This window comes from Falco rusticolus, chromosome 11, assembly GCF_015220075.1.
Source record: "Falco rusticolus isolate bFalRus1 chromosome 11, bFalRus1.pri, whole genome shotgun sequence".
In the NCBI taxonomy this organism is placed as follows: Eukaryota; Metazoa; Chordata; class Aves; order Falconiformes; family Falconidae; genus Falco; species Falco rusticolus.
In genome coordinates this window covers 24,167,390-24,192,763 of record NC_051197.1, presented here as the reverse complement: position 1 = coordinate 24,192,763, position 25,374 = coordinate 24,167,390, and the positions used below count along the sequence as shown (strand labels likewise).

Here is a 25,374-nt window from a genome sequence, read left to right as displayed (position 1 = left end):
GAAAAATGCAAAGAAAAAGCCATGAGTTATCTATTTTTTATGACATTTTTTTCAGATTCTACATACAGCAAACCAATATTTCAAGGTACACCAATACAACATCCCTTTAAAAGATGAGTAATTTTAATTACTTGAGTCATTTTCTAAGACAATTCTAAACATTACCACTATTACAGAATAAAATTTAGAATTTATTTGATCCCCTTCAACACAATTTTATGTATTTCTTTCTTAGTATGTAACAAAGCAGAAGAAAACAGTAAATTCTCATAAGTACATCAGCTTTCAGTGTCTGGTTTGCTTTTCTTTTTCAAATTACCAAGCCATCTGAGAGATTCAGCTGCTTCCCTTCTTTTCCTCCCTTTTTCCCCTGTCCCCAGTCCCTCAACAAGAGGCTTTATGCTTAAAGTTTTGGAACTTCTATATCACAGGCAACTCCACTTCTAACACAGACATACTATGCAGACACAATCATAAGGAAGTTTGTAAAAAATTAAGGTTTTGTGAAAAGCTTTAATAATAAACCCTGTATATACTTAAATATAAAGTGTACTTCAGTGCACAGTTGACAGGATTTCTCCAAAGTAATTTATTGAAACTAGAACTGCTCAGTACTTCTATGATTAACGTTTTACCTTACCCACCACCACCTAAAAAAAACCTTTTGATTTTTCAATTATGTATATCTAAAGAATTTTCAGTGAGTTATTATACAGAAGATGAGTGCAGTTTCTTAAACTGTAACGCGTGAAATATTTTTACCATACACTCATATTTACACATTTTCTTCTGAAGCCTCCACCTAAAAACCCAGACCCTTTTTAATTCAGTCATTTTTAGAAATAAACTCTATTATAGAATGGTTTCACAGTTCTCAAAGACAATTCCAGTTTATATATAATTATGATAACTTTTAGCATAATTTGTTAGGAATGAACATGCTTCTGAAAAAGCACTTACAGTGTAACCCTGTGTATACTACCTACAACGTAAGAAACATACAAGTTGATTTTTAACTCTGCCTTCTACTCCCCCAAAAGAGCAGCATATTTAAATTATAAAGTGACATTCCATTAGTAAGAACCATCTAGTGTCCTGCATTTAGTAAAGTCAATTCCATAAGAATATGTATGCACTATTTGTTTTTTCCTAATGCATCATAAATATCACCATTTCTATTCATCCTTAATGCAGGCCATATCCTTCGGTTTACTAAGGCTCTTCACTTCATCCAGTAGTTTTTTAGGTGTCAAAATATGAGTAGAACCTGACAAAAGAACATAAGTATTAACAGTATCAGTTCCAGGCCAGTGTTTTTCACAGTATCTGGAAAACTGAAAATACAACAGTTCAAAGTGTCATCACATGTTACCATACAAAGTGCCATCATGTAAGTGTCACCATTAGGCAGGCAGTGACCCTTTTCCACACACTGAGACATCCACACCTCCAGATTAGGACTCTTACTTTGGATACCAGTTTCAAGTCCCTGCTCTGCAGGGTTTGAAACATCGGCTTGAACCTGAGCCACATTTGCTGCATGCAGTTGTCCCAGCCTGCAAGAGATCTGCCCATTTTGTGAAAGGGTGAGTTAATGACAGGCTTTATCCTAGAATCAAGAAACCACCTGGATTAAAGATTATTACGAACAGTAGTTTTCCACAGAAATATCAGTTACAGCAAATTGGCTTTTACTGACTAACGTTTCCTTGAAAAAAATGCAACAAATCCCAAGTCTGGAGCCGCAAAGAAAATCCTCATTATTCTTCAGGACTGCACAACTACCTCCCTTGTTCTCAGAGAAAATGATTATAACTTCTGCCACGAAGGGTCACCCTACAGTTAAAGGGAATTCTTAACTGTTCATTAGGGCTGTCTTGAACCTTTAGTTTTAGCTGCATCAATCTGAATGGGCTAATATTCCTTGAGTTCTGAATCAGGAATACTGCAAGGTGAAAATCTTCCTGTAAGTCGCACGGAAATTTAGCGGTTATCACCTTCCCTCAGAAATCAGGATTATGAACAAAATTACAAGAATCATCTCTATACAAAAGGGAAGACGGTGCTGTGTTTAGTACCGGGTATTACAGTGAAAGAGCAACCTACGCTACACATGGCTTTGTAAACAAGTCTCAGATGAAGAAACAGTCTTGTTATACTACATACCTGTTGTCCTAGTCTTTCCATTGCAACTCAAAACTAGGACCAGCATTAAACCTACCTGAGCCACCACCAATGAAACCAGCAAACAGGAAACCAACCAAAAAAAAAAAAAAAAAAATCAACCATACACACACACACACACACACAGAGCTACAACGCTATTAATACCCTATTGATATAATACCCTGCTATTATGAGGTAACAGACTCGATCTCAGAATCAAGGCTGTCATGGCTTTAGGGAAGAGTATTTTTTTAATTAGAATTATGGTAGATAGATGTAATCCTTTTTGAAACTCAACACTAATTTTAATTGCCAGACATCGGGCATCTCAAGTGGTTTCAAATGCTTTAGATGACCATGCACTCAGACACCAGCTGCTACTGCAGATGGATACAGGTCTCTGGTAAAGTTCTGTACCTAGGAGCTCTGTTTTGTTCTATCATGCAAATGTTTTAGCACCTAAATTTAGATAGCATTACAGGAAATTATTATTTGAAGCACAGCAGCCAATGAAACAAGCATTTGCTGCCTCTGAAGTATTAACTGAGAGATTGCTACCACAGCTGGAAATCCATGCATTTACTGCCAAACCTTGAGATTAGGGAGATTACTTCAGTTTTCAGGGCATAAGCTATAAATCATGGCATGGTTTATGTAAATTCTCTGAAGAAACCTAACAAAAACTAGAAGATGTTACAAAGTCAACTGAGCAACACTGAAAAAAGTTTTTTGACTTGGGTTGGTTTGTTTGGGGTTTTGGTTTTCTTTAATACTTCCCCTCCTTCCAAAGCGAGTGATTTTGCACTTGTCTGCCAGCTTTCCTACTACTTCCAAAAGCAATGGACAGTAATAAGTCTAGCTGAAGGTAAAGCACAGGCAGATGCAAAAGTCTGTGAGGAAACTGTAACACAAGGAAATATAGATCTGTTTAAATTCTTTTTGCTATACATCAGGCTACTTTAATAATATGTTTGTCTGATATAATTCACAATGATTCCTCTATAGAGCATAATTGTATTTATTGTTCTTAAAATCTTGCTGCAAAAAAACCATCCAAATATCAAACATTCTAGATAAAACTATGCTCTTAGACCGAAAATATTCTAAGAAATACACTGACTATAGTATTAGTTTACTGAACACAGGGACTGTAAGAAAAGAAACACACAATAGTAAAACCCCTACATACCGCCCTTTTCCCAAGACAAGCTTACCTATAACAACTTCACAGGACTTGTAGACTTGAGAAACTTCATAAGCACTGCGCATCTCAGAATATGTAATTCCTCCAATCACAAATATAATCAGCCTTGCACTACTCTTTCGCTCATCTTGATAACTCGCTTTAGGTTTCTGGCGGGCACTGTAGATCATAAGATGACATTTTTATAGCTTTAGTAATTAATTTTGGTAAAAGTTATACACTCAAGCAGCAACAATGTCTGTCACGCAGTTCATGGTTTGATTACAGTTTCAGCAAAAGAACTCAGACAGATTGATAATTAGAAGAATTTTAATGAAAACAAGTTAGCACATTACTCAAACTATTCAGTTATCACAACGGGGAAAACAAATACAAAGTGAAAACCTTGCTGCACACACAGCTAACACTCAAAGGACTTCTACCAAGCAGCTTAATTCTGCATGCTAGTAATTCCAATGGCATTTTTCACGAGAGGTTCATTTGAAAAAAATAGAGTCTTAGGTATTTCAGCCTCCAAATATGACCGGAATGTCTAAATAAAATAAAATAAAAATCTGGCTGTTATCACGGAAGATTCAGACAGCTAGGAACAAAAAAACCCATCATACTTTCTAACACAGATCTAATAATTGCAGATTCAGATTAAAATCATCTGCAGTCCTGATCTCTCGCTGCTGGGGTGCCTAAAAGATTCCCACATTTCACCACCCTGTAAGACAAGGATCCAGTTACAACACACAGGGACTTGCTCTAGTGTTTCCTTGCACTGATCATCCAGGAACATAAGGACACGTCAACAGCTTGGTTAGCAGTGGAAGCAACAAAACTGTTTTCCTAAGGCTACGTATCTGTACCTTCTGTCTTTTGTTTAGAAAGGTAGAAAATCCAACTCAAGTGGGTCCTTCACATTTAGGATATGTATAATGTTTCCCTCCCTACAAATTCCACCACCCGATTAGTGCAATGAGCATTCCTGTGACAGAAACACTCTTCTCTCTAATTCAGCTGTCTCACTATTTAAATAACACTACCAAAAGTGAAAAAGCTGTCACATACACAGATATTGGTCATCAGGTTCAAAAGCCAGTGGGATTAAAAAGGGGAAAAAGGGACAGTACAAGTTGGCAAGCTAAAAAAATTCCAAAAATCACTTCAGTGCTACTCAGTAAATATGCAAGTACATGGAACACATCATTCCACATTCATTAGCAGAGAATTGATTTCAAGACCTCTGACTTTCCTACACCTTCTCTAAATCATCACCTCACAACAGGGGTCAAATGTCTAACAGGCCCATATTCCTTAATGAGACAGCTACAGAAGTTGAATTTAACTTGCTGAAATCATTAACTTCAAGAAAAACACAACCACTACCACGGCAGAAATAATTTTCAGAAGAAATGAAAACATTCCTTTGCCAAAGTCACCATATACTGATAATCCATTCCTGAAACTACTTCACATGAAAAAGCTCAATGGTTTAAACTTCTCATTCTGGGAATATGGAAATGTTATTTCTAACTCTGAAGCAAAAGGAAGATACTCCAAATAACAAGCTGTATACAGCTAAGAAGAGTTACTAAAGTAACAACTAAGTTCACTATGTTTTAGGTGAAATAAAAATGCAGAGTTTACTCATTAACATCACCTTATATACATTATTTCACCACTTAGTAAGCACACTTCCATAACACTTCAGAATGTACATTTCAAAAACACTGAAAAATGGCTAAATTATATGTCAGAAAATTAAACCATTTACCTTACTGCTCCCGAACCATTCCAGGTAGGAGGACACCGGGAACAATAAGGCCAGTCTTTTGAATCTAGTTTGTTTTCTATAGCATCCTGAAGGGCAAAACAAATATCTATTTTAGAGAGCCACGCAGACCTAAAACCCAACAAGTTTCAACTCCCAGTAAAGAAGTTAACTGGAATCTAATGCTCACACATGCAACATCTTAGGATATCCAACTGCAAGCAGCATCTCATGAACAACACTCCTACGTAACAAAACGCTAGAATACATAATGCTGAAAATTACTACAAGGCTTTTTGGTATCACAAGAAGTTGGAAGCGTATATGCTTTCTTTATAAGCATGATATTGATTTAACTGTTCAGATTTCACTAGCAGCTTTTCATCTCTAGTAACCTTCATATTTAATTTCTCTATAGCAGTATATAAGAGAAGTTCTCTGCAGACACGAACGAACATGTGAAAGTCACCAAGAACCTGTGAATGACAGCACTGCATCAACACCAAAGGTCCAGTGAACTCACTATTCTGACATCAGCCGTCAAGTGATGCTTCACAAGAGATTTAAGAACAGATCAACTGAACTGGCAAGTAACATTTTCCAGCCCCTCCTGACCTACAGTTTATGATCTGAATTGCAGTTTAAAGAGGCACTGGAGAAAAAAAAAAAAAATCCAGATCTTTAAATTACACTGAACACCGTCAGTCACAGGACAAGCTGTTCAAAAGGACTTTTTGCTTTCACTTTTATTTGCTTCACCTTCAGAACAACCTCCAAAAAGGAGCATTGCTAACAAACAGCAGTCCAATATTCTATATTAGAGACAGACTAGAAGTGATCACTTTGCTCAAGAGATGTATTTAAAAAAAGTAACTCAAGATACTACGGAATTTCAAAAGACTAGCTAGAACTGCTCACTTGAGTAAATTTCTGCACTGCACCCATGAATTAAATTGTTGGTAAAATATACCTCCATAACATCTTTGATAACAGGCGTCCACCTAGAAAGTTGAAAAGTTTCTTCTGAAGAACGATCCCTTCTTGGGTGTTTATGCTGCTGAGCAGCAGACTGAAAAAGATTTTCAGAACATGGCTTTATTATACAATGTATTTGTATTTTTGAAACTTACTCCCAGTTATTAGTGGGGGGAGGGGGGAACCAGTAGGACTTTTAAAAGAAATAACCACAAAGAACAATTAATACCTCTAGAATTCAGGATACACTAGAAATACTAACTTCAGAGACAAGCAACTAAGTTGGCACTTTCCAAAACCAACTAGCTCAAGTCACCATCTGATTATTTTGGAAGGAATGTTATAGGTATCTTTCTTTGAAAATGATTCATGTTAATTGTTTAACAGATTTACCACTTAGACATATCATAAAAACAAGAATTCCTAGTATCTGCCTGCTCAAAAAAAAAAAAAAAAAACACAAACAAACCATGAAACACCCCTGGTTAATACCACTAAGAGTTGCTGAAAGAGCTGTAACAAGTGTTTGGGTGGTAGGAAATTACAGAATAAATAAATACATTCTTACTGAAGAGATAACAGGGACATCAAGATATTTCCAATTTCTTATCATATCACTATCACTTTCTATCTGTACATTCTGGATCAGCTTGTCCAAGTTCTCCTGGGTAGTTCCTTCAATACAAGGAAAAAGTACAGCTTAATTACCACGTGACTGTGAATAAGACCAATTTTGTCTCACATTCTGGGCTGTTAATTTAGTCCAGGATATTTTTTTTTTTGTTTGGCCAGTCTAAGTTTAACATAGTATTTTACACAAATTTTTTGTAAATGCTCCATTTGTGAGACAAAACTCAATGTTACAGATTCCTTAGACCCACATTCTGCCAATTTCTTCCTCTCCCCACCGACTTAGTTTTCAGGTTGCAACCTGAACATGGAGACCACCCTTTAACAGCTTCAATAGGAAGTGAAAAGGAGCAAATTTGAGCTGTTGCACACACCCAAGCACAGGAATGATGCTACTTGTACTGCATCTCTTAACTCCTTACCAATAGTATCTTTGGTACTAATTTGAGAGAAGAAAAACTACACAGGATAGACAGTATTTCTTCCAAACTTGGCCATCAACTCCAATACAGATGCTTAGGTTAAAGAAAAATACTGGACTATCCCAATACTTGGGTTGAAGTCCATAGAACTGAGAGAAGAAAAAAAAAAAAAAAATAGGGCAGCTTGTCATACCATTTGTGCTAAAGATATAGAGGAGAATAGCTCTAATTTTGTCATAGCTCTCATGACTTTTGTTGAGCAGAACTGGAAGGAGGACTCTCATTGGATCTTTCACTTTTTGACCTTCTGCATCAGTTCCAAGAGCCAAGTCCTAAATTTACAACAAACAAAAAAAACCAAAACATGGTTTTAGTGAGTAATCGTTAAAAAACAAACAACATTGGTTTGTGTGTTTTGAAAGGCATTTTAATGAAACCATAGGTTTCATGAAACAAGCTACATCAATTAAAACTGAGCATGAAAAATCTTTGAAATAATTATTTCAACAGTTACAGAATTATGATAACACTACGCAACGCGAACACGTAAAACCATTTGATAACTACAATCAATATAAATAGAAGTTATAGTTTTTAATGAGATGAGGTATTACACTGTACTACTAACCCTAACAAGTGCTTTTCCCAGACACTTTAAAAAGGCTTCCTTCTACAGAAGATAGTAAGACAACTTCATAGGTGTTTTCAACAAAGAAAACAAAGATGATCCTTAAACAAATTAGCCAGATTCAAAGACCAAAAAACAAAAGTAGAAGCATCTTTCACTGGCAGAGTAAGAGCCTTGTATAACTCCCTTAGCTTTAATACTACTACCTCAAAAAGTGATCGCAAAAAAAGCAAAAGGCAGAGACACACTACTTTTGTCCATTAAAGCAACATCTACTCCTGCAAACAAGTGTCACATTCACACACTTCTTTGATTTGTGGTTCGTTTTGGATTTTTTTAAAAAAACATACCTGTTCAGTCTTACAGAGCCTTTCTATGTTAGATTTGAACTTGCTCATGCAATCTTCTGCTATGTTAAGATGAACAACTTGCTAGAAGACCAAAAAACAAAAACCATACATGTATGTATGCTGTAACTTGGTTGTTTTTTTGGTTTGGTTTGGTTTTGGTTTGTTTGTTGGGGGGGGGGGGGGGGGGGGGGGGCAGGGAACAAAAAAAAACAACACATCAAGCAATCATTTACTGGGTACAAGAGTCAATCCTTCAACTATCCCTCAGTACCATCATGCATTTTCTGTGCTTTACCCTTCACTTAAGAGACTAACCCCCATAATACCTTTTAGAACATTACACTACTCTGCTATCTTCAATCCTCAAAGTACAAAAATCATTTAAGTAGGCTTTTTACATACTAAAATGAAACACCTGCAAACAAGTTCTTCTCAAAATTCTGCAGTAGGTGAACATACTCATTTGGAGAAAAGCAATATAGCACACCTAACAGGAAAATGACAGAATGAAACCAGACCTCAACAACACAGAACTACAGTGTATAAAATGATTTATTGTGAAGCTGTTGTTACAAAAGACCCCTTACCCTACTAATCTCTTTACGATAGTGCGGCATCTTTTTCATTAACTGGGCCAGAGCAGATATCGATAACTGTGAAAAAACGATACAAGTTAAAAAAAATGTTCGCCCAATATTTGACATACTTTTTTTTTCCCTTCCTGTTGCAGCCTTGCTTACTCCCTGTCCCGCCAAAAAAGTCACCACTGAGTAAGCCTCCATTTCTACAAGTCCATGAATTTACATAGATCTGATGAGCTGTAAATAATTGAACTACCAGGAAAAACAACACTAATTTCAACAACTTACTTTTCCTTCTGTTGCTTTTCTTTTTGATGAAACTTCTTTCAAAAGTTTTGGTATTTCCCTAAGGGGGAGGAGAGGAAAAGAAAAAGAAAAAAAGGAAATCAATGAAATGCAACAGCACCACAGTTCTTAAATTTTAAGATCTTTACTTAAAATTTTAAAAGGACCGCTCAACAAGAACTTCTGAATGAAAGTAAAAGCTGCACATACAGGTCTACTTCACAGAAAAGTGTTCTTTGATACAGGAAACAAAGTTAAACATTCCGTTTATGATACATGCATAATGTCATTTGATGCAGTAACTTGCCAGTACTTTAGGCAAAATAATCCCTTCAGATTTAAACAATTTTAAGATACTTCTCAGGAAATAATTTTATTTCCATTTTCCTTAAGAACTGTAATTAATATTAGTAAAATTGCATACCTCTGTGCATACTGTATTTTTCAAAGTATGTTTTCTTCCTGGCATCAGTTATTTAACAGGATGTAGTCTACAGTGCAAGCCATCTTCACTACCGCCTGTACTCCTGCTTAACAGCTCAAATGCATTCCCTCAAAGAAACTTTTATAAACTTGCATAAACTTAGTTTTTGTTATTTATTCACATACTCTATCACATCTGCAATATGCTTGTGCCGAATCTTCACCCAGAGCTCGTCATCTTCCTCCAGAATTGCCTCCCGTTCCTTCCCAGCAAGTCCTTCTGTTTTGTATCTTCCAAGAGAAAATTCAGACAGTTGTTTGGTTTGGGCCACCGCCTCCCCCCGCCATCCCATTCTCATAACTTAAAGAGTATTAATTGTTATGGTTTAGTCAACAGACACAGTAATACCAGTAACATACACAGGTTTTAACTTACAAGCCAAGCTACTGCCCAACACAATAAAATTTACATAAGGATTTTACAGATTACATCTTTGAACAAAGAAGATAGATTAATTTTGGAACGATTCTTGCAGGCAAGAATTCTGGACATTCTTTTGAACCAACACTAACTAGAGTTTCAATCATACATTTACGTGCACCTCAATTTCTCTTCAGCTTCAAATGCCAATTGTGTGCAAAGCAATACACATCGAGATTGCCAAGTGCAAATAAAGTCCCATTCACCAACAAAACAGACTATGTAGGACAAATTACTTCACATACACAAGAAACATGCATTACAGCATTCAGCTATTACTTTTCTACAAATAGAAATAAACCCATACAGCAAGACAGCAATCACACTACATAACTTTTTCACATCTACAGAAACTCACAGTGTATATGGCCAGAAAGCAGAAAATTAAAAAAGTTACAAGATTAATTGTGCAAGTCAGATCGTGACTACCTCGAAAACATACTTTGCTGCATCTTCATACCCAGAAAATTTCAGATTCATGTAATTCTACATTTTCTATGAAATTATTCATTCAGTGTTTCTGACAGAAGATATGCATTCCTGTTTGCTTAACTAAAACAATGAGGCAATCAGACCAACTACAGCATACGAGATCAACAGAAAACAGTCTTACCGAAATCTTTGGTGTCAGAACCATCCAACAGCAAAGCACGTACATTACGTAAAAAGAGGTCATACTATTCCAAGCAGTGATAAAATAACACTTACGAATTGAACAGGGCTTACCTAAATGTGCATCTCAACAGCTACACAAATTAAGTGACTGGAACTATAAAAGTGAGCGTTGCTGAGAAATAACTAGGCTTTTTCTCAGGATTCGATTACTGGTCTTGTTTGCCTTGTCAGGCCAAGAAGGTTGAGAATATGAAAGAAGTAGAGAATCTGAATGTGCACTACCAAGGTTTTGCTTCAAGTCTAGTCTTGTTTTTACAGAAATGCAATTTGTTAGACTGAAAACTTAGAAGAATGCCAGTTAGATCACACCTAATCCCATCTAAGGTTAAAAAGAAGCAGTTACAAATCCAGGAGAAAAGACTAATAATAAGTGAAGCAGCTTATGTAATATAAACAGGTAATATAGCAATGGTGCAATTCAGCTAAACAATTCCTTAGATTTTTATAATCAAGAATAAAGCTTTTAGATTTAAAAAAAAAAAAAAGTACTTGCTTGTAAGTATCATTTTCAATTGGTAGCAGATCATATGCCATTGCCTGGAAGGTGAGTTCATGAAGTACAGTTGATACCGGGTCAAAGCCACGATCAATTATTATTAGTTGCGAGTGGGTTTTAGCCTAGAAAGCCATCAAATAAATGTAAAGTCAAAACACGCAGTACAAAGTTAATGCATGTTAAGTCTATTCAAGTTACAGTACTACAGACATTTAAAAAATAACTGGAAAAAACTAAAACATATGGTCCAAGTGTTTATCAACATAAATAGAAACAAACGTTTAGATGATAACCACAACAAAGTGGGCTTAAATCTAGTTTTAAGGCAGTGCTCTTAGCCCACTGCAATGCATTCAGTAACCTCACCTAATGAGCAAAAAATCTAAAGGGAAAGAAACCACCACAAAAAAAGGCCTCCCACTGACTTTTCACAAATAGGTTTATTTTTGTTATTTCAGAGATTGTCTATACTGTGCTGCAATACAGAAAAAAAAACCCCAAACAAATGATCTCTATACATTCAATTGAAAGTTTCATTTTGGGATTTAGTGAAGTGGCAGTAGCATCAGATACATTTATTCCTGTAGCACAGTGAAATGTCAGTGTGGTTTACTCCATACAGGCTGTATGGTTTACCCCATACTCCTGCATTTAGGCAGCTACCCTCATCTGCCCCGATCTGTAGTGCCAGATCAAAATTATGTGAAAAGCTGTATCTTTGTGGACAATAAATCCCTTAACGGGAGACACTTCAATTCTGCAGTAAAGTCCCTTCTACACATAGCCCTATAGAAGGTGATGTTAAAACAAGTTAGCCACTTCAGGTTTGCATCACCCCCTAAGTTATCACAGGTCCAATTTTTCAACGACCATTAGTTTGATCACGCAAGTTAGATTTACTTACATACAGATTTACAGTATCAGTTACTACCTTCAAGTTACTTTCATACACAAATACTACCAAATAGCAACCAGTTGCCTTCATTAATAAATAAAATCTGGTTTTGTGGAACCTGTTGTCAAAACATATTCCAAAGATATTTTTTTTCCCCTCAGACTTACAAAGAATGATGCAAACATTTTTGTTCACTTTTACCTTTATTTGGCTTTTCTCATCAGTTTTGTAGTAGTTCTCAAGATTTTCTTCAACAAGCTGTGCAAGTTTGCTGGCTTTATCAGATGGTCCTCTGGGAAAAAGGAAGCATGCAAAAATAAAAATTTCTTCATCAAAACACTAAAAATGCTACCTTTAAAACAGAAAGAACTCCCTAGATTGATCCTCTGATTTCACGAGCAGTTTCTGAACTCCATTCTAAGTATTTCCAATATATTTTCACTCTTACATTACGATTCCACTCTTTGAATGCTTCAGGTATTTCACACAGCAGAAACAGGTTCAGCCAAAAGACTGACATTAGCTGGCATATGACCCAGCACCTAAAATTCTCACTCAGAGGCGGGAAACAAGAAAGAAAAAAAAAAAAAAAAAAAAGAGTCAAGCAATTATTTCTTCATTACCTTTGCAGAGAATAAGGCACCACTTCATGCTACACCACAGAATGCAATTCTTGAGCATAATCTCAGATGCCTATTTTGACTTCAAAGATGCTACTCTTTGATCCAAAGCTCAAAAGAGGTATTCTTCTCAATATCTCTACTACAAAGAAATCCTGATTCCATCTGCCTCAGCAATTTATGAATACCTTGATGCCAAGCAGAGCTGCAAAATTACCAACAGCAGCAGTTCTGTTACAGTATTATGCACGCGGTATATTAGAACGCAACACATTAGAGTGTCATTCTACTGACCAAACATGAAACGGGCAGCTCATTAACAGAACAGGGTATATGAAGTACCCTTATATGAATACACACAGAAGTAATTCACTGCTCTGTCTACACTTCACAAATTCCTATCGCTCCATACTTCGGAGCTGTGGATTAAAAACAATGCACCCACAATAAAAGAAACTATGCTGCAACCTCAAGCTATAACCAAACAATGTGGGAAGTCCTAAAAGTGAAAGCAACTACACTATACAACGTTATTTTTGCCTCACCTTTTATATCGCACACCTGGATTCTCATCTAGTGTGGCACATAAGGTAACAATTTGTTCAGCCATTACTTGCATTACAGCATCTTTATCCTTTGTCTTTTCTAGAGCTGGACTGTAACAGCGGTAGAATGCATCTGGGACATTGAGAGTAAATACCTATGTAAAGCACAACCAAGAAAAAAAAAGGCTTAAGTTGTATATTTTGAAAATATCTGGTAAAAGATGGGCTAATACTTTAAAAATATGTGCTGTAACAAAAAGCCATACACAATCAACTTAAAAAAAATGAACAAAACCACACCCATACCTCAGTACCCTTTCTCTGTCCTGTTGAGCTCATTTGCTTCTTGTTCTCATATTTTTTTCCTCTATTACTCTCTGCCCCTATGTAAGGGACTATATTTTTCAAATTGCTTAGGGTCTATACAGATGGAGAGACCCAAGACAGGCTGAACTAAATACCATCCAGTGCCTCATAGAGAGCCATACAATGCAATATCAGAATGATCACAGAAGGTAGCAAGCTAAACTACCAGAATGATTGTAGAAGGTATCAAGCTAAATTTCTTTAAAATAGAACTTTACATATTGTATCTGTTTATTATATGAAGACTTTATCTCCAAGAACTTAAGTTCCTAAGTTACATTAAACCTTAATAAAAGATTAAGTACTAAGCAGAATAAAAACTTTTTCAACAGTTCACTCAATGGAATGGAAACAAATCACATTGTCAGTAAATGGATTTTCTCCAGCTTCAGATGGACTCTGTAACTATACAGTCAAAGAAGAACATTCATCCAGATAAAGGTGTTTGTTTCATTTCAGCAGATAATCACTTGGACTTTGCCCAGACCTCGGCCTGATTATTTACTCTTACCACCCCAGAAAGCAGGCCCAGGGATTTTTAAGTCAGGAAAACCAGCTGACATTCTGTTCTTTTGCTAAGGATTCAAAATGTTCTTACAACCCAAAATACTGAGAACACTGAACTAAAAACAAGAAGAGACTAAGTGCTGCTTATTTTTAACTTTAGAAAAGTAGCTCCAACTTCTAGTTTCACGGCAAGTCCTCCAGCAAACCAGGACAACAAAATCTTTTCATGCCTTATTTGGTAGGGGAAGCTACAAAACTTTTTCTTACAATCAGCTTTAGCAGAATCCCAGAACCAGTTTGAAACAAAGCTTGGGAAGATCACCACCACTGGAAAACAAACCAATCAACCAGGACACTAGTTATTCTCTGATGGCTTCTCAATCTAAATAAGAAAAAATCATCATAAAAAGGAGTGTGTCTTCAAACTAGGAAACTGCATCACAATGAGACACAAATAGCAGCAACCTCTCCTATATTCACCCGCCACTTGGCATACATAAGAGTTCTGACCCTTGCTATGTTCAGAAGGTTTGAAGAACACAAGACTTGAAAGAGACATTAACAGTTACTCCAATAACTCCCCATCGCAGGCAGGGTTTGGGGGCTTCACTGTACCGGTGAGTATCAGAGTGCATTTCAGCCTTCTGTGCCTGCTGAAGTGCATGAGCAACAAATCATTTCTCAACACAATACCCATGTGAAACAACACAGTGGAAACCACTCATTGTTTTTCACTGGTGGTCTCAAATATTTAATTGAGAAAACATGCATTTCCACATTTTCCTCAATAAAAAGTTTGCCAAGTTCTTAGTTTGTTTCTTTTTCAGTGAGGCTTTGGTTTTGTTCCCCTCCCCTTCATCCATTCATTCTCTTTTTCTGATTTTTCACCAAGTAGTTAGTTCTACTCATTCCTATGCACCAACCTACCTAGTCTACCAAAATAACACCTCAGTATAAGCAGTAACAAACTTTACTGCTTGCTAAAGACAAGCCAGAAAAATTCTCTCCTCTTAAGAAACAGATTCTGCCCCTCCCGTCTCTACTGCAACTGACTCCAAGTATTGCAAAGAGGTTAAGTGTGAGCAGCAAACATTTCGAGTACAAGAGCATTTATTTTCATCCGGAAGTTATAGGCATGCACTGGAAATATGCCAAAACAGCAATAGGTCTCACATATAGTTTGTCAGTTAAAAAAAAAAAAAAACAAACACACAAACAATCTACGATCTGTTTTCTAGAAGTTCAACAACACTTGAAAAGAGTCCTCCAGACTATTTTCTGCTGTTGAAATAAAGTATGAAACCTACCTGAGACTCACATGGGAAGAAGGATATGTTAATCTCCTTGCATCTCCTGATTGACTTTGCACAGGAAGACTTAATTTTATTGAAGAGGTGGTCAGGGCAAACTAGGGGGAAAAAAAGAAAGGATTCCAAGTATAAATCATTTATACACATTCCAGCTGTTAACTCAATTATAAGCTTAGAGTACTCAGAGCAGATAACTCTAAACTAAAAGCCAATTAACAAGTCACATGCAAAAAGTTGCCAAATCTCCCTAGAGTGAAAGGGAATGTATAATCATTATTTTGCATTTGAGACCTTTTTGAAGAAGCATTACTGGTCATTTTTTACTAGTTTTTGGCAAGTGAAGTTGTAGAACACTAATTAGCAGTCGGCAGCAGTGAAGGATATTGATTTTATCCAAGCAAAAGTTTCTGCTATTAATTCTCATATTTGAGAGAGAAAACATATCCCAAGCCACAAAAAGGTTAAAGGGAAAAACAACATCTTCCTTCTTTACACGCCATTTTAGTCACGCTGACTGACTGCAGAGGAACATGCAGTCACATTAACCCCATTTGCACTAATTGTCTCTGCTTTGCAATTTATATCACGCATGCAAGTGCTTAGTAGGCACCTTCTTTCAGGCAAGGGGAAAAAGCTGGCTCACAAGTCTGCAGGAGCTACATAAAATAACCAATTACAAAATATTGTTCTTGCAGCAAACTCTCATGCATTTATAGTTTTGAGTACTATTTTGTTTATATGAGACACATAGTTTTACTCAGATTGTCTTCCTCCACATTCTCCAACATATGGGAAGACTGGAATACTTCAAAAATAAAACTAGATTACCTAAATTGAAAGCTAAGGTCGGGAACAATCAACATTGTTTAATAACTGGGAAAGAAGTGACTATTGCCACACAGCATGATGGCCACAGCTTGGCAAGCCAAATATGGTTAATGACTTGAGTCTCAAATCTTCCCTCAAGAAACAGGACCCAAAATTTTCATGTACTAAATTATAGCAAAGAAATTCAAGAAGCTTACTTATTTACCTATATAAAGTTATCAAACTACAACACAAAAGCTTACTTACAGTCAGTGAAATACACATATGCTGCTTTGTATCTGCTGGATGATTTGGTGATGAAGTCATCAATAAGTCCATCCACAGACTTGCGGGGGTAGAAAAATAATAAAAAAATAATCATTACAGCGTTTTGCCTTTCCTCACACACCAAACAAATCTTTTCCCTCCTCTCCTCCTGCCCTGTTAATTACCAAGTCCTGTTTAGGAATACTGCAAATCAACATACAAGAAAAGAAAACACTTAGATAGAGATTTTTAATTCCAGACCAAGAATAATAAATAGTTACAGAAGGTCAGTCATGCACCAAGATCACTTTAGGAAGTACACAAAGCAAGACAGCTGCATCATTTTCCACCTGTAACAGTGCTGAGATTTATTCTCCCAAGAATTTTTAGGAAACAACAGTAATCCTTTATTAGAGTCATTACTTAGAATTCTGTTGCTTAATGTATTGCATCATTATTTGATACAACATCTCTTTCAGTGAGGTTAGTAAGATCTATGCAATGAAACAATGGAGGCATTGAGCAAAAGGTACATGTTTGCAACATACTCTATGGCAACACTGCATTGTCTTTTCATTACAGAAAATTAAGCAGCACACAAGTATCACACAAAATGAAAAGTATCGTATAGTTATACGTAGTAAATAATGTAAAATAAGATTGCTTTTTCAGTCTGAAAGATCTTGCTCATTCTCTTTAAATTACTAACCTTTTTGGTGGGAGTTATTAAATATATTGCTTTCATGTGTGGAACAGGCTCACGGGTTTTATATACGTTCTCCACCACTATAAATAAGGACATATTACATTTTTATAATTAAGAGCTTTATGGATGTGTAAGGAAAGCACCAAACATACTGTAGTACAGAGATGATAAAGTAACACTAATCAAGTTGTCCACAAGATTAATGGCAAACACCCATCTTTTGCTAAGAGAGCTTTGACATTTTATTTATTATTTTAAATACAGCAAGTCATCACAAGACTTCTTCAACCCTCAGTCTAATGTCAACTGAATTTGTAAGCTAAGTATTTCCAACTATCCCACACAAGCAGAGTTCTGCCCTCACACAGAAAGGTACTGAAATACAAACATGCTCAAACTACGGGGCCCAGTATGAACTATCTTGCCAGAGAACTGCCTTGGCAAGATGGCTCTTTTTCCAGTACACTGAAGGTGAGAGAGAGAATGAAACTATGCAGGGCATCATTTTGGACTAGAGCCTCTTCTTGTCCTTTGTTTGCCTGTTTCCTGTACACTTACTCTGTTTCAATATAATTGCAGGCACAAATTAGACATTTTCAGCAAATCAGCTTCACTCAACTCTTGGTTTCCTCTGTTTAATAAAGTCTTAACTATGTAGCATTGCAACACACTAGCTTGAGAACGTGGGGAGATTCGTGTTGCTCACTAATTTTGAGGGGGAGGAACAAGGAAGATGAGTAATGTCAGATATCTGGATGTAGAAAGACAGGTTCTTTTCAGTAGTGTACTAACTAAAAGGTTTCTTATTGATGAACAGGGTACATGCTCACTGGAAGTTTCTCACAAAGGATAAGCAGTACTTTTCACTACTAAAAATACACTCCAAAAAGTTGAATGTATACAGCTTTGCTATTATTCTTCCAGAAGAATCATGTTATACTAAACAGCTGGAATAAGAGTCTTGCTACTCCTCAAAAAATAAGTCTAAATAATGCTCTCTTGCAAAAGTGTTTCTAAAATCTAAACCTAAAGCCAATTAAACTGGATCACTAACCTTCTTCATATTCATTTCACTTTCAAAAACAGGCACAAAAAGATGTTCAGCAGGATGATACACTAACACACATTACATTAGGGTCAATTGTAAAAAGGAACTTTGAAAACTGTTTTATGATAGGAAAAACATGCTTGATTTAAGTTGTAGGGAAGAAAAGCCCATGACATTTATTAGAAAGAAAATATTTTTTGAAACATACATAGCAAAACAAAGTCTTAACTTAATAGGCATACTGCATAACAGATTTATCACAATCCATCTATTAATCACTTTTAACAATGGCCAACATCAAGGCACAGGAGAAACGTTCCAGACAATCTAATTACTATTAACATTGCTTAGGGGCTTATTGTAGTTAAAGCAATCGTGATACAACTGAGTTTCAAGTCTGGGGGTTTGCTTGGTTTTCCTTAAATTACAGAAAGTTCTCTTGTTTTGAAAGGTGTCTAAATATATCTGCACAACATAAATTTAAATTCTTGCCTCCATCACATCCACTTGCTTGCAAGCACCTCTCAGTTTGTCTATCAGTCTCCTGTTCACACTTTGGCTTCAGTACTTAAGTTTCTCTGCATTTGCATCCTAACTCTACCTGTTCATGAGCATCGACGAATTCAAAGCAGCAGATATTACTGATTTACAGAGCACATTAGGAAAAAATGCAGAGAACAATTTGCCTATTTGTGTATGTTTTACTAACATGCCCTTAATTTTTTACTGAGCTCTTGTTTTTCCTTAACTTCAACTGACAGATAATATCATTAAAAAAATCACCCTGTGACAGATAACTCTCTCATTTACCCCATCCTGAATATTAGCAAACACACACACACCACCGGGGTGGGGAGGCAACAACAACACCACAACAAAAAACACACAGCAAACACCACCTAGAACAAAAGAAAAAATCTAAACAAACCAAAACTAAAAAAAAAAAAAAAAGCACACAAAACCAACACCATACACACACAAAAAAAACCACTTACAGCCATCTTTAGCAAAAGATTTTAAAGAGCATTTTCGGTTCTAGGCAGAGAAACATTCCATTTTTCATTAAAAAGGTAAGAAATAAATCACAGTTGGGCAATTACTGTACAAGCCAAAAAGCCTGCTAGTCTAACATCCCATAGCTACTTGCCTTCATCAACCATATTAAGACAATTTCTTGCAAGGGTACCATCGATATTATTCTTTCCCTTTTTCTCACTATGATATTGCCATCTGTATATTAAAAGAATTGTGCTTACCTGTGATACCTTCTGCCAGTAGATCAGTCATTTTGCAGCACTGTGACAATAATTTAGTAGTGTAATCATCTAGAAGAATTATCTAAATATATCAAAAACCACACAAGTATTTAGATTAATCAATCAGTTATAATAAATCCATTTTATTTCCTTAACAGCTTGCCATGGAAGTTTGAAGCTGAAGTTATTTTATTACTCCGTCTTTTCATCACCTGCATATAGCAGCATTGCAGTGGGAAACTGCACTGCTAAATCCTGCTTCACATGTATTGCACAGCAGTAAAATTTTTGAATAATAAAGTACAAATCTTTCAAAAGAAAAGTGAAGATAAACAGAAACAGTTTTTAATTTTCTTTTCAGAACTTAAAAAAATAATTGAGACAACTGACCATTTGTTCTTCCTGTACTAGCCCTTAGGTTTTTCATTACGTTTTATACAGAGATCCGAGTTAACAGAACTGTAATCCATTACTTGGATAGAAAACAGTTTTAAGTGAAAATGCCAGCCATTAAATGATACTTATTTTTTGTATACTCAGTGATACAGATTACAGATTTTTCAAGTGATTCCAACATGCTTACAAAAATTATAGCAAAACTGTACCTTCCATTCTTCCTCTTTCCTGCAGTCATCAAATACTGATGATTTTAGCTCTATAGGAAGAAATACAGTTTACCAGTTAGATGTATCAAATTGTTACCAAAAAAAATAAAATTCACCCATTTAGACTCATGTTTACAGACCTCAAAAAGAATAAAGTTTTAAGAAAAAAAACCCTACAGCAATCAATACCTCTACAGAATGCTTGACCAGAAACTGTTCCTGCCCATTTCAGAAAGTTGTAGCTAAATTTTTCACTTTCACTAATAATAAAGAGCTCCATAAAAATCGGTCTGAATTTTCACAGGCCTGGAAACATTTCACTTTCTATTTTTTTAGTGAGCTCTTCCACTAAATTGATTGTGCATATGCAAAAAAATTTAAGCTTCTCTAATATAAGGCAGGTGGACCAACACACACACAAATAAACCTATTGTAAAAAATATATGCTAACTTCAGATGTCCTTGTTCTTTCTCTAGAATTCCAGAATAAGCGTAAGAATACCAGTTCTTTCAGGAATTTAAAGTTACCTAAAACAAGGTATCCATTATCTTTTCCTACTGTGACAACTTTGTGAAAAATGTCTATCAAAATGCTTGTCCGTGACTCAGCATCTAATTATGACCCACAGCTTTTAAAGATCACCAGAACCGAGCTGCAACTTTCAGGAGTGATGTCATCAGGCTAATTCAGATTTGATCTCACAGTAGTGGTATGTATTAATTAAAAGTCAGAAGATTTCGGGAACTGTTTAAAACTTGGTGTTTATAAACATAGGAATAATGAGGTCTGACAATTCTGCTTTTTTACCAGAGAAGAGAATTTCAGATTAAGCTGATGACTACTGCTGCCTATTGAAATAGTTGGACCATTTTCCCAAATGAAAAGATGAAAGTAACAAAACAGAAGCCTAAAATATAAACAAGCAAACTGAACACATGTTTTGTGATTACTGCCAAGCGAAAGGACTATAAGAAGTTTCAGAATATTAGGTGCACATGCAATAGAAGTACACCTGTTTCCTCAGTGCTTATAAATATGAATATAGTCTCTTATGTCCAAGTCCCTTTGATGTGGCACTATCACAAGACACTCCATCTCTCCCTTCATGTCGTGGTTTTAACCCCAGCTGGCAACTAAGTACCATGTAAGCTCAATTACTCTGCCCTCCCGCAGCAGGATGGCAAAGAGAATGGGGGAAAAGGTAAAACTTATGGGTTAAAAGCAATTTAATAATTGAACTAACAGTAATGAAAAGGAAAGAGGAATAAAAGGGGAAAACGCCCCACGCACACACGAGTGATGGACAACACAATTGCTCACCACTCACTGACCAATGCGCAGCCAGTCCCCAAGCAGCAGTCAGCAGCTCCTGGCCAGCTTCCCCCAGTTTATATACTGAGTGTTCCATGGTATGAAATACCCATTCAGCTAGTTGGGGCCAGCTGTCCTGGCTTCGTCCCCCACCAATTTCTTGTGCCACTCCAGCCTCCTCAATGGCAGAGCATAAGAAACTGAGAAGTCCTTGACTTAGTGTAAACATTACTTACCAACAACAAAAAAAAAAATCAGTGCATACTAAATCCAAAACACAGCATTGTACCAGCTACTAAGAAGAAAATTAACTCTATTCCCACTGAAATCAGGACACCTCAACTTCTAGTGCTCAGAACTCAGTTTCTTCCAGTTGAGCAGCCTACCTGCTCATCCAGCTTTCATTTCATTTCAGCTTCACCAACTCTAACACTGCGTAGCACACAGCACTCCCAAAATGTCACACTTCATGCTTCTCGTGGTTATGTTTTACAAAGATGTGCCAGTGTGAAAGTTTGTATAGTGCAAGTTTCTTTTGAAAGAAAAGTACTTTATGCTTTAGCTTTCCAACATGTTCAAGTTACTTTTTGCACCTGACATTTTTCATAGAAACTTAAAAACCTCACACTCTGCTCCATCTAATAAGCTGACAGAACCACTAGTCCAGAAGTAATTTTAGCAAAAAGCACATGCTTCAAGAGGAATGCAATTGGTCTATTTCGCTGATGCTGCTAAACAATAGAACCCAAGCTCAGTTCTCCTGAACTTTTCTCTGCTTATACAACTCCCCAAAATCCATTATCACTTCCCAAACTTGCCCTCTGGGTTGCTTCCAATTCAGCATTCTTCCCGTTATACACAATTCAGTTTTCAACAAGTTCTAGGGCTGCTTAGCCCGCTGTAAACACTCCTGTGACTTCTTTGGATACATTCTCTAGAAAACTGCAGAACACTCACCACTCCACAGCTGCCACCAAGATCTATTTCTTTTACCAAGAAAAGGTAACTTATTCATCTACCTGAACCCCAGATGCAATACAGGCACATTTCTCCTGTCACTTTCATACTGTGTATTTTTAAATTACATTTTTCTAGGTCTGTACACAAGATGTAAGAACAGATCTTTAGCCTCAAGAAAGCTTCGTTAACCTTCATGTTTTCTGAGAACACTCTTATCAAGGAATTAGTCCTTTGCATTATACAGAGCTCTTTTTCCTAAACTGAGTGCCTGACAGCCTTGTCCAAAATCTGAAATATATTTTTTCTACAATACTTTACCTTACTTCCCTATAAAATAAACCAGAACACACAAATACATAACCCAGTTGTGTCTTGAAGTTAATTTCTGTAATTAAAAGTAGAAGTCAGCTTTCTCCCACCATGAAAAGAAATTTTATTCCAAGCTACCGTGTACCAGATGCAGGGGCAAATACACTGTAACATTCCCACTGCTGTTTGTTTTGTCCTTGACCTGAGCCAGTTTATCCAAATATATTAGTTTTCAGATTCTCAGCTGTCTCCAGTAAGTCTTCTGAACATACCAAAACCAATCATAAACCCAGGTATGAATACTGTTCCACTGTTGTTTAAGGTCCCGTTTCCTTCTCTCAAATTTCATATCAACCACACACCCTAACTACCTTCTCTAGTTTTGTCTTATCTGAATACCTTCAATTAGTTTAAAGCATTTTTCTTCTACTTTTACTTCCCAATCCATTTCAGAACTACACACAACCCTGACAGAACAGCAGACTGCTAAATCCCTGTGTGCGGAAAAAAAAAGCGCCAAATAAAAAAAAACCCCAAAAACAAACTGCACCTTGGCAAAATTAATGACCCATTTATAACACACTTCCTGAAGAAAGGGCTAAACCAGCTTTCACTGTAAGCCAGTGCCCTGGTAAATAAAGTTACAGAAATGCCGAATCATTTAAAAAAATTAATACAGATATCTATGGTTAAGCCAGAATCTTATTACACAAAACCAGAGCACATTTTAAAGTTGTACAAACACAATTAATGCAGAATTCCTTGCGGAAATAACCTTGTTAACAGACACACACACAGAGATGCAGTATATAGTTAATTTTTTAGTTTTAACCACAGGAACTACTGCCTCCTAAATACAGGTAGCTTCCCCTGTCCCCCTAATTGTCAATTTCACTGGCAACAAACTTTGGTGAAGTACCCTTTTCACACACTTCTGCTTAGGTTCAGTTCAAATTGCATCTTACAGAAAGGACTATCATGATGGAAAGAAAGGTTTTTAACAGCACCCCACCAGAGCATAGGTACAACAGTCTTTGTACACACAACAGGTACAACTTCTTTGCCTATTCACAGGGCAAGAATAAGACACACGCTGACAACAACCTGCTAAGTGAAGCAACAGCATCACTGAGCCATTATTTTCAGACAAACCAACCATTAAAAAAAAAAAGCAACCAACTAAAACACTTGCTGCAACTTTAGAAAGCAGCATTTATAGCCTTGAATTATCCATAAACAAAGTGCCAGGCAATGTCTAAAACTTGGTTTGTCAGTCTCCATTGTTGTAGCCTTGGAAAGACAAGAGTAACTCGTTATCTAACAGCCTCTTTCAAAACATTCCTTTTCACAACATTTGCAATATAAATGTTTTTCTTCCCCATCTTGTGTGCACTGGCAATGCTGTTTTCAAAAGTCCTTATACGCCCTGAGGATGCACTAGTGCTCTGATCAAGTTCCCTCTTTTCAAGGTCCAGTTTTCCATAAAACACCTCAGGACAAATCAATCGCTTTACAGTCAAAAACACAAATGACTTCACATAGGACAAAGCAAAGCAACAAAAGCAGGGATTTTTAAAGGTCAAGTTTTAAACGAAGGGCTCTAACTCTTGCAAGCAAGTTACAGGTATCAGCAATCCAGGCCTGAACACCACAGAACAGTCTGTTTTCCTCTTTCTCCCCTTTTTCTATTTTCTCTCCCAGTGACACAAGCAAGCAGGCAGGCTGGAGCTTGCAGGTGGCAGCCGAGGGGAACGCAGACACGGCAGCAGCAGGACCTTCTCATTTCAGTGACAGTCGCTGGGCTGACCGAGCTGCTCGTGGAGTCACAACCTCACTACTATTAAGCCTAGTGTGTGGTGGCTGCTAATGCCTTTCCCCAAAGGTCTCACACGACCTGAAATTCTATTAGCCCTTCTACTCCAGTAAGACTTGGAGCAGTTACAACTTCATTTTCTGTAACAAAGACCAGTAGAACCTGTTCCTGAACATGGTAATAAAAGCCTGCAGTTTACTTATGACAGTACGTGGGGACACCTTCAGCTTTTCCTTCTGAAAACTGTGAAGCCCAATGCAAAGCGGGCAGTGCCACTTGGTGACAGACACCCAGAGCGCCCCTTCTGAAGCCGGGAGCTCCAAAACCGCCCCTTCGAAGCGACAGGGAAGCCCTTGAAAACCTGACTTCAGCTGAACCTCTTCCAGAGCGGGCACGGTGGCTGTACAGTTCACCTATCTCCGAACACGGCAAACACGTTTCCACCCAGGTGCTATTACTGCAGCACCTGCGGCACCGCCGCCAGCCGGGGCCGCCTCCCGCCACCCCGACGAGGCACCAGCCGAAAGAGCCGGGGAAGCGCAACCACCGCCGGCCGCTGCCGCATACCGGGCTCCCCGCGGAGCCGCCCGGGCCCGGCCCTGCCCCTCTCTCCCGCCGCCCGCCTCAGCTCCGCCAGGCAGCGCTGCGCCTAACGCGCCTCCAGCCGCGCCAGGGCGCCCGCCTCGGCGGCCGGGGGACCCCCGACCCCGACACGCCGGGCTACAGTGAGGCGACGCCTCAGCAGCGACGACGACAACGGCGGCGGCGGCCGCAGCAGCAACGAACGCCGCCGGCCCGCACCGCCGCCCACCGAGCGGCCCCAGGCCGTTCCCAGCGCCGGGGGAAGGGGACGGGGAGCCGACCCCCGCACTCACTCTGCCACACCAGCCTCTTCAGCCCCCGCACCGCCGGCGCCATCTTGCTGGCAAGCCCCGCCTCAGCGCCTCTCCCTTCCGCTCCCCCGCCCGGCCCC

The 25,374-nt window shown here is 37.7% G+C and overlaps 1 protein-coding gene across 1 annotated transcript; it reads right to left on the bottom strand.

The window, feature by feature from the left end:
• Nucleotides 1-105: 105 nt before the first annotated feature.
• On the bottom strand, nucleotides 106-25,346 carry STXBP3 (syntaxin binding protein 3). Its single transcript, XM_037404117.1, has 19 exons — nucleotides 25,277-25,346; nucleotides 20,008-20,057; nucleotides 19,403-19,484; nucleotides 17,102-17,178; nucleotides 16,393-16,471; nucleotides 15,316-15,416; nucleotides 13,136-13,290; nucleotides 12,172-12,262; nucleotides 11,073-11,197; nucleotides 9,610-9,714; nucleotides 9,004-9,061; nucleotides 8,722-8,787; nucleotides 8,135-8,215; nucleotides 7,350-7,488; nucleotides 6,673-6,779; nucleotides 6,100-6,198; nucleotides 5,133-5,218; nucleotides 3,381-3,529; nucleotides 106-1,267 (listed from the first exon to the last, which is right to left on the bottom strand). Exons 1-19 carry the CDS (start codon nucleotides 25,317-25,319, stop codon nucleotides 1,176-1,178), a joined length of 1,785 nt encoding a protein of 594 aa, XP_037260014.1. The 5' UTR covers nucleotides 25,320-25,346; the 3' UTR covers nucleotides 106-1,175.
• Between the last annotated feature and the right edge of the window lie 28 nt (nucleotides 25,347-25,374).